The sequence below is a fragment of the Centropristis striata genome, chromosome 16 (assembly GCF_030273125.1).
Source record: "Centropristis striata isolate RG_2023a ecotype Rhode Island chromosome 16, C.striata_1.0, whole genome shotgun sequence".
Taxonomy (NCBI): domain Eukaryota; kingdom Metazoa; phylum Chordata; class Actinopteri; order Perciformes; family Serranidae; genus Centropristis; species Centropristis striata.
Genome location: NC_081532.1, coordinates 17,082,576 through 17,097,482, shown reverse-complemented (window position 1 = coordinate 17,097,482; position 14,907 = coordinate 17,082,576). Strand labels below are relative to the sequence as shown.

General features: G+C 40.6%; 2 protein-coding genes across 2 annotated transcripts; both read left to right on the top strand.

The window, feature by feature from the left end:
* Positions 1-2,224: 2,224 nt before the first annotated feature.
* LOC131988669 (alcohol dehydrogenase 1-like) lies at positions 2,225-7,805 on the top strand. Its single transcript, XM_059353852.1, has 9 exons — positions 2,225-2,367; positions 3,394-3,495; positions 4,891-5,032; positions 5,222-5,309; positions 5,512-5,731; positions 5,965-6,225; positions 6,320-6,452; positions 7,207-7,345; positions 7,443-7,805. Exons 1-9 carry the CDS (start codon positions 2,350-2,352, stop codon positions 7,474-7,476), a joined length of 1,137 nt encoding a protein of 378 aa, XP_059209835.1. The 5' UTR covers positions 2,225-2,349; the 3' UTR covers positions 7,477-7,805.
* A 1,823-nt stretch (positions 7,806-9,628) lies between these two features.
* On the top strand, positions 9,629-14,858 carry LOC131988244 (alcohol dehydrogenase 1-like). The gene is made up of 9 exons (XM_059353343.1): positions 9,629-9,786; positions 11,587-11,688; positions 11,853-11,994; positions 12,090-12,177; positions 12,449-12,644; positions 12,813-13,073; positions 13,273-13,405; positions 13,540-13,678; positions 13,776-14,858. Exons 1-9 carry the CDS (start codon positions 9,769-9,771, stop codon positions 13,807-13,809), a joined length of 1,113 nt encoding a protein of 370 aa, XP_059209326.1. The 5' UTR covers positions 9,629-9,768; the 3' UTR covers positions 13,810-14,858.
* The last annotated feature ends 49 nt before the right edge of the window (positions 14,859-14,907 follow it).

The window sequence follows — 14,907 nt, the reverse complement described above, 5'->3', positions numbered from 1 at the left end:
GAGACCATCATCAAATTCTTTAAAGCTTACTTCCAGGGCCTCCAGTTTTCCACTTGGAAGCACCTGGAAGTGGGTAAAAAGGCAAGGTGCACCACCTCTCCACTGGCATTTATGGCAATGGAGCAGATCATCAGGGCATCACACTGGGTGGCAGTAGGTCAACGGCTCACAAATGGTGCGTGCCTACCTCCCATCAAGGAATACAATGACGACATGACAGACAAAGGCATGCTGTGGGTTGTCCCCTGTGCAGTCCTGGAGTTATTGCTGCTTCTCCATTCCTGGTCACCGATCACAAGCTACTGCTAGCTGTGTGCTAACCCTCTCCGGCCTGATGATGCCGCGGCGGTATTCAGTGTCAGGGCTCCTCCACCTCAATAACAAATAATAACAGCTGACTCCTTGGAGTGTCTATGAGTACAACCAAATGCTGAACAAGACATTTTTAATTGAACAAAATGTTCATTAAGTGAAAATACAATGTGAAAGGGTCAAAAGTATGAGACTAAACCAGATGAAAACACGGACAACAACAAACAAGTTCACGACTATTACGTTGTACAAAGTATCATGGATACGCATTACTTTTCTTTTCTCCTGATGACAGCTCGCCTTGTTAGCCACCTGTCAATCAAAGGTAGCCATGCCCCAAATCATGTGATTCTTTATCTTCTATTTTCTTCTTAATGCAGCCATTAATTACACAATTAACATCATATTGTCTTGTAGAAGATTTTTTACTAGCAATTGAGACCATAGCGTTGTGGTAAAAAAAATTCTGAGGTAATAAATCAAGTGAGAAGTTTTCTCATTTTGTATTGAGACTGATGGACCAAAATGCTTGTGCAACCGCTGTCAGCGCCCCCTGTTAGAATTTTTGGTAGAATGCAGCTTAAGGCACTTCCTGGTTTGCCTCACTGCTCAGACCCGGAGGTTGCCCCCTGTGTGAACCACAGCAAATGTGAGTACACAGACCTTTTTTCTTATTTTTTATTCTGTTGTTTTTTAAATATTAAAGTAGGCTGTTAATATTGGCCAGAAACGTGCCTTTTGCCAAGAAATTGTCAATCTTTAGGTCTGGTCTCAGGTTGGTAAAAGCCAGTGTGTTTTAATCACCGGAATAACAGTAACTTGGAAGAATACTGTGGATGAGGCACATGAGCGGAAGAACTAGGAACCTGTGATATGCAAACCTCGCAGCAGAAGCAGAAAACCAAGGCTGGAAGGTAAAGTTGCATCCAATGGATGTGCGATGCAGAGGATTTGTAGCCAGTTCCACAACAAAGCTACTAAGGGTGCTAGGAATCAAAGGGCGGGCCAGCATGAGAGAAATCAAAGAAATAGTTGAGGCTGCCGAACAAAGCAGTCAATGGATACGGATCAAAAGGGTTCAGCTGGGGGACATGCACCAAGGTTTGATCACCCTGCGGTGGGCCTGCCTCAGCAGGAGGTGTAATGTGAATAAAAGGCCAAAAAAACTGGATGACGCTGAGGTGCACAACTGATGTGTCCCAAATAGCATCCTCTGCTAGTGAACTTTCAGCCCAACCTTAAAATCCCTATCAAATGGAGTGCTTATCTTAAGGGATTGAAACTCTGAGTCCTCCTACTTAATTTTTCACCTAAACCTAACCAGACTACGACTGTTGCACAATGTTGCCCACATGTTTAAAATAGGGGCCTTTACATTTAGGTATGAGGATGAGGATGTTGATCTCCTGCCAACGGTTGAGGTGCTAATTAAGGAAATGCTCCTGTAGGAATCAACAACCTTTGTGGTCATATTAACTGGAGGACCTGTTGGCTTTTTTTTTTTTTTTTAAGGCATGGTTCATATTTGTTATAATACCAGTAATTAGAAGTCTTACTTACTGCTTTATATGCTTAATGGGGGGGAAATGTCCTCCTCAAGGAGAACGGGAGTAGGTGGGTGGGACATTTATCTAACACTTGAGGGTGGTTACAAAGTAATGACAGATCATTTTCTAAAAGTATAAAACATAATCGCTTTAATGACGTAAATGTCATCTTCAAAGGGGTATTTGCATGATTTACAGGCATTATCTATGGGAGTGGATTTATGACAACTCATTTCTATACAGCCTCCACATAGATTGTCCAGATTTGACTATAAGGAACTGGCAGGAAAAGTTTTTTCGCTTTTTTTTTTCTTCTTTTGTTTTGTTTTACAGTTGTTGTTGTTCTAAGGACCATCCCCTGCCCATTGGAATGATTGCGTAACCGCTTGCAGCTGTATTTAAACCTCCAAGTCAACGTCTCTCCTCCTCACTCTCCAGACCAGCAGGTCTTTATTTCTTGACTCCTTTCTCACTCAGCTTTGCTGTAAATATGGCTACAGCTGGTAAGGTAAGTACATATTTCAATATAAGAGTATTCTTATGTACTGCTGTGATGTTTTATAGTACAAGTATAGTCAAGTTTTGGTAAGTAGAAGAAAAAAAATTGCTGCAAACTTTACATTCATATATTTTACTTGAATATTATAAGATTGTTTTTGGGACATTTTTAACTTATTTTACAGTTTTGTAGCAATTAATGGAAATGTGGGAAGAGACAGGGTTAGGACATGTAACAAATGTCCCAGATTTTTTTAATGATTATAAACTTAATGGGTGAAATATACAAGCCATCAATGTGAGACTGTACTCTCTTGTTCAGTGTCATTCTCTTTCTCTACTCAAACCTACATAATATTTTTACTGCATTAAAAAAATGTATATAATGAAATAAATAGCTATCTCTTTCTGTCCCCTCTACCTTAATGAACTATTGCATGTCCTTTTTTGAACTTGGCACACAGTTAGAGCTATGCAGACAGTTGTTTTTTTTACCAGCTGTGGATATTGGCAAAAATGAGTGAGTAGTAAGCCAAAAAAAGGTCAAGATGAAAGTCCTAAAATGCATTGCAGTTCCACAGTAGAATTGAAAAATGACTTTAAAAAATAAAAAAAGCAACAATGGTTTTAAAAATATGATTTATAACAATGATTTACACAGTGATACTAAAGTTGCCAATCTTACGTATAATATAAAAAGTATGACTGCCGAATAACTTGTGTGGACTTTAATTTGTTGCTTTTCATGTGATGCTTGCTTTTTCAAGAGCAGCTATATCAGAGAAATTGAAACCACTGTACTCTGTACCTTTGTCAGCATGTAATTAATAAATGAGAATATGTCAAACCCCTTTGATTATGTCTGCTATGATGATCAGTTGCATGGGGGAATACAAATCAATTTGGTGCCTCTAGATGAGTGTTACAATGAAATCAAAGTACAGATGATAGTAACATTCTGTCTAATGCTCAGCTAATGCTCAGGGTTTCTAGAAACTGCCATATAAGACTTCATCCTTGTGTCACTGCCCGACAGGTCATCAGGTGCAAGGCAGCAGTGGCCTGGGAGCCCAACAAGCCTTTGGTGATGGAGGAGATTGAGGTGGCCCCGCCCCAGGCCAAAGAGGTCCGCATCAAGGTGAGTGACATCCACTTTCAAATCTTTTTGAAGATTTTACCATAATGCCATTATCACACTAACGTTTTCTCCTGGGTGTGTAGTGAAGGGGGGAAAATAGGTTGGTTCTTCACTGGTGTTCAAATCTGAATCCAAGAAAAGCACTGACATGTTTTGGGTCAGTAAACCTTACAGCCATAACCATAAAAGCACATAAATACACAGGAGTTTGAGGACCAAAAACAATCACCATTTTTGTCACAGGGTTAGGGTGAAAGATGTACACTCAAAATTTATAACAATAAACAACTAGTACTTAGTCTATGGTAAATGGTAAAAAGGACCATTTGGAAAATACCAAAGACTGTATAAAGGAATGCAGGTTTGAAATGTGATGCCACTGTGCCTTAAAACTGCATTATTTCTAATGGCCAGCAGAGGGTGACAGCACTGGCTAAAAATAGAAGTCCAATTGTATAGAAGTCTATCAGAAAATTCTCCTACTTCTCACTTGATTTATTACTTCAGTAAATTCTGCTAATGGGTTTATGGTTCCAATCAGTAGTTTTAACTCTTGAACAAAGCATCATTTTGTAAATTATGGTCCCATTTAGAGTAAAATAGACAATAAAGCTGGATATGCTTTAGAGTGTGGCTACCTTGCTATTAATGAATCATAACCACAACGACGTATCATTCAGGATAGAGGCATAGCAATGCATTTCCAAAGCACTGTATATATCAGAATAGGCCTGAGCTTGTTTGTTAGCTGCAACTTACTATGTAGCCAGAATCATGGTGCAGTCAGGTTGCCTATAGTTGTCCTCGGATTTTCCAACAAATCCACCACCTTCACAAATATGGTCACTGCAAGCTACAACATTTGCTAAAAAATTTTTGACATGTTACCCAACAAAAAGTAGTTGGATAACAAAATGCTTATGTCCTTGGAAGAAACGCTTAGCTTCTACTTTAGTTCAGTTGGCCAGACATGCCAATATTTGCACCTTATGTTAAAGCAGATAAATACAGTTGAATCCATTCATCATGGTTTTGGCAAAATCACAATCTTCCAGGTTCCATACCTAAAGTGTTTCCGCTTTCAATGTGCATTGCTTTGGTATTTGGTGAGTGCCTACAGCAGTTACAGTTTTCACTTGATTGTGGCTTTAAAGAATGCACATTACCCAACTTTTTTTCAACTAAAGAAACAAGCATTAGGGGCGTTCCCGGTGGCACACCTGGTAGAGCGCATACCACAGAGGCCCAGTCCTCGTAAGCGGGCGGCTCGGGTTCAAGTCTGGCTCGGAGCCCTTTCCCGCATGTCTTCCCCTAACAGTAACCCCAAAAATATCTTTTAAAAAAAAAGAAACAAGCATTAGTGTTTTTATTGTGTGGTCGTTGTGTTCGGTGCAGATTGTGGCAACCGGAGTGTGCCACACGGACCTCTATCATCTGTTCGAGGGTATGCACAAAGATGGCTTCCCAGCAGTCCTCGGCCATGAGGGAGCTGGCATCGTAGAGAGTGTTGGTCCTGGAGTCACTGAGTTTCAGCCAGGTCAGTTAAAACTAATAACCCAACGGTTAGATTAAATAAACAGCTTTCCCCTGTAAGCCTGTGGCAGTAATGTTAGTAACAGGTGCACCAAGGCATATTGGAGCCATTCTTTCCAGCTGTTTCACATTTGATTTGTTGTTGTGTAAGTTGGTATAAAGTTCCTTTGACAACAATGTTTTTAAATTTCAGGAGACAAGGTGATTCCTCTATTCATCGCCCAGTGTGGAGAATGTCGCTTCTGTAAGAGTCCCAAAACCAACCAGTGTGAGAAAGGATGGTGAGCTCGTTTTCTTAACTTCAGTAATTCAAGATGTGTTCATAAGGTAGACCCAATCAAGTGTTCTATTCAAGTGCCAGAGTGGGTAGAAATTGTGTCCTCTAGGTTTAACAAATATTTGTTTATCCTGTAATAGAACAGTGCAATGCAAATGCAATATTTAAGTCTGAAGTTGTATTTACCTTTTTTTTTTTAAAATCAGGGCTGCAGACCGCGTTGATGTGATGGCTTCAGCAGAGAGCAGGTTTACCTGTAAGGGGAGGAAGGTGCTGCAGTTTATGGGAACCAGTACCTTCTCTGAGTACACTGTGCTGAATCAGAATGCTGTGGCTAAGATTGACCCCGCTGCCCCTCTGGACAAAGTTTGTCTTCTTGGATGTGGTGTATGCACAGGATATGGAGCAGCAGTTAATACTGCTAAGGTGTGTATGTTTGAGTGTTGTGGATAGTCTAAGTTGTACTGCTGAAGGCAAACATCTGCTGTCATGATTTCACCTCCACACCACTTTATTAAACGATTTGTTTATTAGACATTGGGTATGAAACATACTAACTACCAGTGGCACCACTGTATTTATGGAGCACTAGGGTTTTAAGATTAGTGTAACCTAGGAAGACCTAACAACCATGTTGATCAAAGTCTGTTATGCTCTAGGTGGAACCAGGCTCCACATGTGCTGTGTTCGGCCTTGGAGCTGTGGGTTTGGCTGCAGTCATGGGCTGCAAGGCTGCAGGAGCCAGGAAAATTTTTGCTATTGACATCAATCCAGAGAAGTTTGAGAAGGCCAGGGTGTTCGGCGCAACCGACTTTGTGAACCCCAAGGATTACAGTAAACCCATCAATGAAGTGCTGTGTGAGATGACAAACGGAGGAGTGGACTACTCTCTGGAATGTGTCGGCAATGTGGGAGTCATGGTAAGTGACTATTAAAGCATATATTTTCTGAGCTTCAGATTTAAATCCATGTGGTTACAAGGCCGCTGACTTTTTTTGCTGTTTCTCCATCTAGCGCAATGCCTTGGAGGCTTGTGTGAAAGGTTGGGGTGTCAGTGTGCTTGTTGGCTGGACAGACATGTACGATGTTGCTGTCCGACCCATTCAGCTAATTGGTGGACGCACATGGAAGGGCTCCCTGTTTGGAGGTGAGACTTCTTTAAGTCAAATATGTCCATACCTGCATCGGCGCAGGACAACTACTGGTAAAAGGGAATCTGTTCGTATAGTGTTCAATTAAATATACACTACCAGTCAAAAGTTTGGACACACCTTCTCATTCCATGGTTTCTATTTATTTATTTTTTAAATCTTCTTCATTGTAGATTAATATAAAAAACAGAACTATAATGGAACACATATGGAATTATGTAGTAAACAAAAAAGTGTTAAATAAACCAGAATATGTTTTAGATTTTAGATTATTCAAATTATCCTTAAACTTTTGCTTTGATGGTCTCAAACACATTAAGAAGGTAAAACATTCCACAAATTAAATCTTGACGAGGCAGAGACGAGCTATCAGAATGGATGCCATGTTTCGGAACCAGTCAGAGTTGGTTTAACTGACTAGAAGCCATAAACTGACCATCTGTTGACATTTTCTGTTTTGCCGGTGGGGTGGGTTACCATGCTACGTTGCTGGTGTTGGTGTGCCACTCTGTGGGCTGCCACTCTGTATGCAACTCATTTTAGCTCTGTAGCCAGTTTCACTCTATGTTTATTGGAAACAGAACACAGATACTGTAATGAACAGAAATTGTCAAATAACAGTGGGTTTCGGGTAAGGCCTCCATCCTTTTTTTGTTGACTGGGAACCAAATGCATTTCTCGTTTACTAGGTTATGAAGTTAAGACTCTATTTACTCCTATTGTATCATGTGTATAATCTCTATGGCTCAGGATTCAAGAGTAAGGATGGTGTACCTCTGATGGTGAAGGCCTACTTGGACAAGAAGGTGAAACTGGATGAGTTTGTCACTCACAAAATGACCTTGGCCCATGTCAATGATGCCATTGAACTGATGAAGCATGGCGAATGGTAAATTTATACTTCCATACTTTCTCAACCCCTCATGATTTATGAACCAGCTACATACTCTAATATGTGTGTATTTATCTCTTGTTTTACTCCTCAGCATCCGGACGGTCCTGAGTGTTTCTCCACAATAAGACCACTGTGTTGCTACCACAAAAAGCTGTGTTGTACTGAAACTCAACACAACTTTCAAGCACGAAATGCATTGCAAATAGTAAAGAAATCTTTGAAATTGTACACAGTATGAGTACCAGACCTGGAACACTACTCAATGGATAACATGCAGACTGTGAGAATAAGTGTGTTCACATCAACAAATAGGATCTGTGGCTTCCCTTTTTGTGTTGTGGTGTCAAACTGTTCCAGGTCAGATTAACTTTAATGAATTCATTTTTAGCTTAGTTAGTTTGCTACACTTGGCATGCAAAGTTGAAATAACAATTAAAGTCGAACTGTGATCCAACTCAAATTGTGTCTCTGTTATTTTCTACATCACATCTGCTCAGTAAATTTGTCCTGTGTCAAAAAAAAAGGGAGAAATTCATATTCATTTGACAGAATACAGTAAGGTGTCTGTAGATGATGATTAATCTCACATTAAGCTTAGTTTTTCCTTCATGTGGCATTACAGTCTCACACTATAATGTACTTTGCACTCTGTTATTTCTAGTCACACATTCCTATTTACATTACGCAAGAATGACTTTTGACCTTAACAAAATGTTTACACAAGTAGGCACTTGAAATTCTCTATTTTTCCTAAGCAATGTCAAATAATAGCATCAACATGTAAATTAATGCATGAATCAAATCTCAGTGAACTGTCAAATAAACTAAGAATCCTGAAACCAGCACTATACAAACACCAACTTATACTCAGTATCAAAAAGGAGTAGGAATCTTTGGGGACTCATTTTATATTATAAATTATCATAATTTCAGGAAAAACAATAATGTGATGTTGCACCAAACAAACAAGCTTCCCTGCCTCATCAGTACAGTACTTGAGTATTGCAAATACTGTACTGATGAGGCAGGGAACTGTAAAACTGACTGTTTACATGATAATGAATTTGCAAGAATAAGTGCTCCAAAATGAAGGGTTAACTAAATGCCAAAATGAGTGTGACCGCTCTGGTCATACAGGTATTATATTTGGAATCATTGTCAGCTAACTATCACATACTTCCCTGGATGCATTGTATTTAACTTTAATTACTCAAGAACCCCTCCCTTTTGGAACTTGATTATATGATTTTACATGATGGGCTTGCTAAGATGTTTAAGGGGGATTAAGTAAAGCCTAGGTCAACCTGTGCAATGCAAAAACCTGTAAATGTTCACATTTAGCCATTACCAAAAACCTAGGTCAGGTAGGGATAATAAAGGGTTGGGTTGGCTAAAGAGGCAAAGAAAGTTGACTTGTAACTTACCTCTCAAACACAGAGGCACTTCAGAAAAAAACAATGAAAAGGAAAATAAAAAAAAGTCTTGCATTCATTGCAAAGTCAGATTCCAAGCACAAAATCTAAACCAGCTGTTCTTAAAATTTAAACGGAAACATATGAGTAGAGCCAAGCAGCAGCCTCTGTGACTTCAAGAATTTCGACACTTGGGAAATACACTTTTTCACCTTCTTGTAAGTTATAAAACAACATCTATCCCACTCTGTTAATGTTTGTGTGTGTGTGTGTGCCTGTGTGTGTGTGTGTGTGTGTGTGTGTTTCTGTGTGTGTGTGTGTGTGTGTGTGTGTGTGTGTGTGTGTGTGTGTGTGTGTGTGTGTGTATTTGTATTGTACATAGTAAAGACCATAATGGGTTTTTAAACAACAGAGTGAGGACATTTTGGCTGGTCCCCACTTCTTCAAAGGCTTATTTCAGGGTTCAGATTTGGCTTAAAGGTACAGGTTACAGGTTTGGCAATTAGTTGTGAGAGTTATGGTAAGAGGCTAGGGAATGCATTATTCAATGAATGGTCCTCACACAGATAGGTTGTCGCGTCTGGTCGTTCTGTTTCATAAAGTGAAAAGCAATGTCAAGAAATAGGTCGTAGTCCACATAGGTAATAAAAAGCAATGGGGATATCTCATCTATTATAGAAATGGCGCTGTGTGAAAATATTGTTGTCAAAGATACATGAATTTTATAACATATTCGTTATTTAAGTGGAGGTAACACAAAAGTAGGGCAATGCATTACATTGCTGCTTGTCGATTCCACACAGGCTTCAAGATTTGCTTATCTGGTGATCGAAGGAACTGATAACAAGTCCCAGTCCATCTGAAGGTCAAACTGTTTTTTTATTTCCGCTACATAGAAATCTCAAGTTTCAGGGTCTCTTGTTGTCTCCTCCCCACTGCTGTCCAGCAGCTGCTCTCCTCTCTCAACTCCTCTCTCGCTTGGTTATTCTTATCTTTGCAGCAAAAATGGCGACAGCCGGTAAGGTAAGTACACACAAACCTGTGTAAACGCACACACTCTCCAGGTTACAACAATGAAACCAAACCTTAGAAAAACAATGAAACTGTATCTCATTTGTATAGTTTATGAATATGTATTGCATGAATATTGTTCAACTGCGTGTTTTCAATGCATGTATTTGATATATGTATTTAATAATCTTAAAGTTTAGTATCTAAACCTTAATGCCCCATGTCTTTCTGTCTCTTACTTTCTGCCTCAGTAAAATGTCTCATATCCTGTTTTGTATGTCCAATAACTTGTGGACTTTAGACTGTTTTGCTCTTGTTTGCTTCTGCCAGAAGCAGCTGTATTGTTAACACAAATAAGTAATAAAAAAAAATTGCAGGAAGGAAAGCCATTTGTTTGCTCATCTGGATTGCTATGGCCACAGTCCAAAGACAGGTTATGTAGATGTGAATGTGACTGCAAAGGGGTGAATGTCTATATGTATATGTCCTTGTGTGACCAGTGGTGAAACAGTTCAACAGTTTATTGACAAAACAGGGTCACAAAACTCGAAAGCAGGTACACTGGAAATTGTCCATCACAGAGCCAGCCAAAACAGTCCAACTCTCCAGCAGAAACCTCCAGGGAGGGAATCCAAGAAAGCAGGAGACAGACAAGGGGCGAGCAGGCAGAGGAGTAGGGGACAGATGTCTGATCTGGTTACCTGGGAAGGGAAGACGAGGAAGGGTCAGGGACAGGCAGGGTCAAAACTGGGGAAGCAATCCTAAGATAAATGCACAAGAGCTTTGCATGCTGCTGAAGACAATCTGGCAGAGACTGAGTGGAAAGAGTGGGTTAAAATCAGGTGAGGGAACACAGGTGAATGTGGTTGCACTGATGTGGTGGGAGTCGCCGGCAGGTGAGTGGAACAGTAGTAGAAGAGCTGGCAGTAGATGAGGAAAGCCAGGAGCGGATCATGACACATAAGCCCCTTTCATAGTACCGTTTCATGCCGGGACATTTACGGCTCTGTAATGTCTCGCCCGCACGAGCCAGAAGCGGGGTGCTGGGATCGAGTGATCCCGCCAATTTTCCGCCTACCTCTTGAAGCAGAAAATGTTGGAAATTGTTGGAAGCAGGACCACTAAGAAAGGGTCATCCCGGCAAGGTGGAATATTTGACGTCACGCATGACATCTTACAGACACCTCCAAATTGGTGTGACAGTCATCGAATCACTGTTTAGGAGCATGCACAACAACTGCGACCGCCGTCATACGCAAAGTGTCCACCGCTTATTGTAAACAAACAAGAGTTGCTAACTGTGCACAGTGTCAGGTGCTTCTTGTAAACAAACGGAGGTTGCTAACTTAGCACATACACACTGTACTGCTACAGAGCTAACTGTGCAGCCTATTAGCACTGTGCCACTGTGCAGCACTGCTGCTGCTCTGTCGCACGTCACTATCGTCTCTTCTCAGTATCCTCCCACCTCGCTCCACGACGCTGGACTGCACTATTAAAGGGCACAAATTTCATGCCTTCGCACGATCACTATGAACCCCCTAAGACAAAAAGCCGGCACAGCTCGGTTCTGCCAAACGTAGAATTTAGCCTTTTACCATAAAAATAAAAAGTTAAAGCTGACAACTTGTTCCTTAACCTGTCTCCTTCTTCACTTTGAGCAGTGGGTTGAGTTTATTAAGTGATCAGAGTTTAACAAAGGGTCACTCTTTTCTTGAGACCCTTCCCAATAAGGTTCAACAGTCCCCAGTAGCATTTTTCATAACCTCCATCTCGTGCTGGGTAATTTTATGTGGTGTCACTGTCCTGTAGGTCATCAAGTGCAAGGCAGCAGTGGCCTGGGAGCCCAACAAGCCCTTGGTGATTGAGGAGATTGAGGTAGCCCCACCCCAGGCCAATGAGGTCCGCATCAAGGTGAGAGATGTTTACTCAAGATTTACTGTATTGTTTCATAAAAATCCTGCTTTTTGCAACTCATAAGATCAATTTATTGGTTTGATTTACGACTCTAACACTCTCATCAGCCTGTCTAACTAGTCTCTGTGTTTTTATTGTTTGGCTACCCTCTTTGTTACAAGATTGTGGCAACGGCTGTGTGCCACACGGACCTGCACCAGCTTTTGGAGAGAATGAATAAAGACGAATTCCCAACAGTTCTCGGCCACGAGGCAGCTGGTATTGTAGAGAGCGTCGGGCCTGGAGTCACTGAATATCAGCCAGGTCAGTTTTAACGAGTGTTGAGTATGTGTTTAGCTTAGCTAAACTTATATAGAGTACATAATTCTATCATGGAAACATTGTTTGTTGTCTTTCAGGAGATACAGTAATTCCTTTGACCATCGGCCAGTGTAGAGAATGTCGCTTCTGTAAAAGTCCAAGGACCAACCAGTGTGACAAAGGATGGTGAGCTCAATAAACACTCCTATCCTCCCTTCCACTCAATTCATTTCCTTCGTCTTTGGTGTGTTCATATGGTTATAGATAGGAACATTTCATTCCACATAGGACTGTGTAACAGCTTTAGATGCTATCTGACGATACCACAGGGAAAATTGTTTGAATCTGTTCATTTTTCAATTTCACAGGTATTGCAAGTATTTATTGAACCCTCAAATAGAAAAAAAGCAGCACTTGTTTTTCCAGGATTTTCAAATCAAACAATTATCGTGTTCAGGTTGGCACCCCCAGAGAGGTTTACCTGTAAGGGGAAGAAGGTGTTGCAGTTTGTGGGAACCAGTACCTTCTCTGAGTACACCGTGGTGAACCAGATGGCTGTGGCCAAGATTGACCCTGCTGCCCCTCTGGACAAGGTCTGTCTTCTTGGGTGTGGTGTCTGTACAGGATACGGAGCAGCAGTTAATAATGCAAAGGTGTGTATGACTGTTGTATGATTGATATCTTACATAATTTTTCAGACCTAAACAATGAAATGAGAAATTGGAAAGACTGGAAAGCCTCATCACTCCTTCAAGTACACAAAGTGTTTCGTTGATTATTACTGTATGAAAACATGTTCATCAAAGTGTGTTGTACTCTAGGTGGAACCAGGCTCCACGTGTGCTGTGTTCGGCCTTGGAGCTGTGGGTTTGGCTGCAGTCATGGGCTGCAAGGCTGCAGGAGCCAAGAGGATTATTGCTGTTGACATCAATCCGGAGAAGTTTGAAAAGGCAAAGGTGTTTGGTGCAACTGAATGTGTGAATCCTAAGGATCACAGTAAACCCATCAGTGAAGTGCTGTCTGAGATGACTGATGGAGGAGTGGACTTCTCTCTGGAATGTGTTGGGAATGTTGAAGTCATGGTAGGAAGATTTTATTCAATCTGGTTCAAGAATATAATGATTCCTAACTGTGAAAACAACAACCTTTATTCTGAACAAAGTCGACAAACAAAGTAATTCATTAAATTATCCAGCCCATATTTCTTCAGATAGTCCGGAGATTTGGACCAGCACCCTTCTGGTCAAAAGCCCATTGACCTTTTTGTGTTTCTCCATCTAGCGCAGTGCCTTGGAGTCTTGTGTGAAAGGTTGGGGTGTCAGTGTGATTGTTGGCTGGACAGAATTAGAAGACTTTTCTGCCCGACCCGTTCAGCTTGTTGCTGGACGCACATGGAAGGGCTCTGTGTTTGGAGGTGAGACAAATAAGACCATCACCACTGACTAATTCATAATAATAAATAATTAAATCAATAAATAGCAGACTGTGGACTTGTGTTCTACTAATTCTAAAACTCTGTGCTCTTTGTTTTCTTTTTTTGTGGTTTAGGCTTTAAGGGGAGGGATGATGTCCCCAAGATGGTTAAAGCTTACCTGGACAAGAAGTTGAAGCTGGATGAGTTCATCACTCATAACATGACTTTGGACCAAATCAATGATGCCATTGAACTGATGAAGCATGGCAAATGGTAGATTTACACTCCTTTACTTTCTCCATCATTCATGACTCAGCATCACAGATGATAGGTGCAGGTCTGCTCATTTCTCTTTATTTTTGCTCCACAGCATCCGGGCAGTCCTGAATGTTTCTCCACAATAAGACCACTGCGTTGTTTCGAGGGAACCCCCTGAACAATTAAATATTTCACAAATAATACGATGGACACAATATAGGGATCTAACAATTTAGACACATGATACATGCACGATTTGCTTGTGATACCAACACACAAGGCATCCCTCTTGTTGGTGTTTGGACATGTCGAGGACGGTTTGTCACTTTCCACTAATTACATCCAAAGTGGCTTTCCAAAGTTAACTTCACAGAAAACAGTTACATTTAGGCTAAGGTTAGAGAAAAAGAACAGGGGTGGGGTTAACAAAAACTACTTCCACATTACTAGATGCAGTTATTCTTGTGATCACGTTACAAGCTGAGTTTGCACATGTATTTGGATTCTATTTGTTCTTTCTATTTTGCTGTGAGGTGAAAGTGCTAACCATTACACAACCATGTAGCCCATCAATCAATCAATCACACTTTACTGTAAAGCACTTTTCAAACAAATAAAAAGTGAGACAAATTGCTTCAACTCACTACTTACACTTACAACACACTACTCCATCATGATGAAATTATCCTACGGAGGATCAATAAAGGTACATGTTATCTTAACAGGTGGGTGTTGTAAACTATTGTACTGTACAAACAGTATATGTTCAAACTATAGTCTGTCCTTTCTGTGATTGCTTGGTAGAGTGCCCTGATTTTCAGGGACAAAAACACCTGTGAAGGTGGCTAATAAGGCGATAGGTGTCCCACAGACCATTGTGGAGGACCAGGGTCTGCAGAAAATAATCCTGATTAAAGTACACAAAAATGACCAAATTTGCATATTTATTTATTTTGGACTGAAAGGTTTGAAACTGAGGGTACTCCTGCCCCTTAGCTTCCAATGATGAGAAAATCATACTGTTATGTTTTAAAGACGATGTCTTGGTCTTTAGGTCTTTAAATATGGGTCAACTTTCACAGTTCCTGTCTCTGGAATGGTTGGTCATTCGGGTTTGTAAAACCATATTCTAACATATGGGTTCACTTGTGGGAAGAGAAATAATTCAAATCAATAGGGATAATGTCAGATGATAATTCACAGAATGCCCTGAAGTCAAATTAGCATGCCAAGGTATGTTACAG